Source organism: Saprolegnia parasitica (assembly GCF_000151545.1).
Source record: "Saprolegnia parasitica CBS 223.65 unplaced genomic scaffold supercont2.133, whole genome shotgun sequence".
Lineage (NCBI taxonomy): Eukaryota > Oomycota > Saprolegniomycetes > Saprolegniales > Saprolegniaceae > Saprolegnia > Saprolegnia parasitica.
In genome coordinates this window covers 65,937-68,685 of record NW_012156527.1, presented here as the reverse complement: position 1 = coordinate 68,685, position 2,749 = coordinate 65,937, and the positions used below count along the sequence as shown (strand labels likewise).

The following is a 2,749-nucleotide window of genomic DNA, read 5'->3' as shown; positions in this document are numbered from 1 at the left end:
GCCAGGTCCGGCAGCGCCACGCGACGCCGGGCTACAAGGGCACGTCGCACGAAGCCGCCGCCTTGGATGGCCACGCGGCCATTGTCACGGCGCCCTTCCTCGACGACAACTACGCCTACCTGCTCATCGACAAGGCGTCGGGCGACTGCGCGCTCGTGGACCCCGCCGACCCGTACGCGCTGCTTGACGTCTGGCGCGAGGTCGTCCTACGCTATCGCAATGACCATCGCATCACCTTGCGCCTCAAGTACATCTTGACGACGCACAAGCACTTTGACCACGCGGGCGGCAACAAGATCCTCGCGGCCGAGTTTCCCGACGTCGTTGTCGTCGGTGGCATCCTCGACAACGTCCTCGGCGCAACCAAGCTCACGTGGCATAAGGATGTGCTCATGCTTGGCAGCCTCCGCATCGAGACGCTGGCGCTGCCGTGCCATACCATCGTCCGTCCTTCGCTGCCTGCGATTCCGTTGATGAGCGTGAGGATGTGTTCTAGGGCCATGTCGGGTATTACGTCACGGCGCCGGGCAAGTCCAAAGACGGCTGTGTCTTTACTGGCGATACATGTGCTTTGGATTCGTCTCTGGAGCTCGATCGTCTCATGTGCCTGCTCATAGTGTTTGTGGCCGGGACAGGGCGGTTCTTTGAAGGCAACGGCGACCAGGTAGACGCACGATATGCGCGCTTCTGGCATGGAGGATGGACGATGCGGTAGATGTACCGCAACCTGCATGTGGTGCTGGGCGGCCTTCCCAAGACGACCACGGTCTATGGCGGCCACGAGTATACGCTGGAGAACCTTGCATTTGCACTGTTTGTCGAGCCAGAGAACGAGGCCGTCAAGGCCAAGGTTGTCCTCTCTCATCATCTTTTGATGGATTGAGGTTGGCTCAAGGCACAGGCGTAGATCGAGTGGGCGATTGAGCAGCGCAAGCAGCGACTGCCGACGGTCCCGTCGACGCTCGCAGACGAGCGGGCGACGAATCCGTTCCTGCGCACGGACGTTCCTGCTGTCGCCCAAGCGATTGCGACCCATCATGTGCGTACTCCACCTCGTGTCTCTAGTGTTTCCTGATGCGATCTTGGATGTAGCATGCCAAGCACCCCAAGCACCCCGGTGAGCTCGTGCAGTGTCTTCGCGAAATGAAGGACGCCGACGTGCATGTCAAGGAAATGGCGGCCATCGATGCGTAGGACCTTGTCTACGTGGATGGTGGTTGAGATGCTCATGGCGTTGTATGTAACTAGACGCTTTTAAGGTGTTGAAAGAGGAGATTCGTGGCAGATCCAAGTGGTCGCCATGCTACTCACTTCGATGACAAACAAACTACTAGTCGTATTACTTTCGAGATGTGCTCTACTCTCTCTGCATCCCTGCTACTGCAGCGTGCGGTCCCCATTGACTCGTTGCCATCAACCGAAACACCTCGATTGCCGGGCTCGTCCAACGATGTTGGCTTCAGAAAACGCAAGCATGACGCCTGGGCATCGGCGCGCTAGATACCGAGCCACCGTCCGCGACGGGCTGCTTGTCGGCGAGTGTGGCATATAGCGATCGATGCGTTCGACCTGCTGCATACATTATTGCACTGCGCGGCGAACAGGCGGTAAGTCCTTGAGGGTGTAGACAGTTCAAGGTGCTCCCGACTACTGTAAAGTCTGCGCCATCGACAAGGTTGCTTGCCACTGACGCGCGTTTGGGCGGTCGAAGGGAGACGGCTCGCACAGCGATGTCGGCGTTGAGGCGTCCGGTTCCGAGCTCGCATGCCAGGCGAGACTGTGGAAAGGCTTAATGGCACTTCGAGGTCGGACCTCGGACAGGACCAAGGCCATTGAGTTTCAAGAAACGTCGCGATCAGCCCAACCTCGCTCGCTCGCTCCTTCATTGCCCACACATCATGCACCGACGGCGGCGTCTACTTGAGCCCATCTCTCGCGCAGAGCAGTGTCATCGCTTGACTTGAACCCGCAGTTGGCCACGTCAACCCGACAACTTTTGGGGTCTGGTATGCGCCTAGGTGGCGACGCTCATGATTCCTGCTAGCAACCTCGACCACAGACACTGCGAGCCTTGATCATGATGGCTTTGATCGGCCAGCCAGGTAGACCTCCAAAATGACCGACGTGTACCAAGCTGCAGGCCAGGAGCTGTCCAAGGACCTCCCAAAACTCAACCATCTGCATACAAGTGGAATGTATCATCAACGTCATGTCAATGGCAAGGAGCAGCTGGCCACTTTACTCGTCGTCTTCGTCGCTCTCTTCCTCTTCGGCGTTTTCGAGCCAGTCGATGAAGGGCGTCAGCGCCTTCTTGAGCGCCGCCGCGTGGGCGTCCGTGACTTCATAGTGCGCGTAGTTCTTGCGCGTCTCGTCGACCGACCACGAGAGGATCGTGTCTTCGGCCAGAATATCCTCGTCGTACAGCAGCTTGAGAATCACGGGGAACGAGTGGAGGAGCGCGGGGACCTTGACCGCGCAAAAGTGCTCGGTGAGCGCAATGAGCTGGAACTGGAGACGCTCCGAGTCGACGAGCTTCTCAAGCACACGCGCGTACTTGGCAATCTCGTTGGCCGCGAGAATCTGCGCCGTAAAGGCGGCGCCAAAGAAGATGGCCAAGCGGTCGCCGACCAGCAGCGCCGCATTCGTCTGCTGCTTGATGACCTCGTCCAAGATGGCCGCATCCGACCGCGGCGACGACAAGAAGGCCGTCAGCGACTCGACCGCCGACTCGATCGCACCATCGTCGTCG

The 2,749-nt window shown here is 59.1% G+C and overlaps 2 protein-coding genes across 2 annotated transcripts in view; one reads left to right on the top strand and one right to left on the bottom strand.

Moving 5' to 3' along the window:
* Positions 1-1,194, top strand: part of SPRG_21427 (hypothetical protein) — a gene marked incomplete at both ends in the record, with an annotated part of 1,405 nt that extends 211 nt beyond the window's left edge. Inside the window, 6 exons of the mRNA XM_012353742.1 lie at positions 6-443; positions 497-566; positions 618-664; positions 716-850; positions 908-1,039; positions 1,093-1,194. Coding sequence (XP_012209132.1) covers positions 6-443; positions 497-566; positions 618-664; positions 716-850; positions 908-1,039; positions 1,093-1,194 — 924 coding nt within the window. The remainder of the gene's footprint in view (positions 1-5; positions 444-496; positions 567-617; positions 665-715; positions 851-907; positions 1,040-1,092) is intronic.
* A 1,044-nt stretch (positions 1,195-2,238) lies between these two features.
* On the bottom strand, positions 2,239-2,741 carry SPRG_14524 (hypothetical protein; the record flags this gene model as incomplete). Its single annotated transcript, XM_012353735.1, has 2 exons — positions 2,239-2,715; positions 2,739-2,741. 2 exons carry the CDS (start codon positions 2,739-2,741, stop codon positions 2,239-2,241), a joined length of 480 nt encoding a protein of 159 aa, XP_012209125.1.
* Positions 2,742-2,749: the final 8 nt, after the last annotated feature.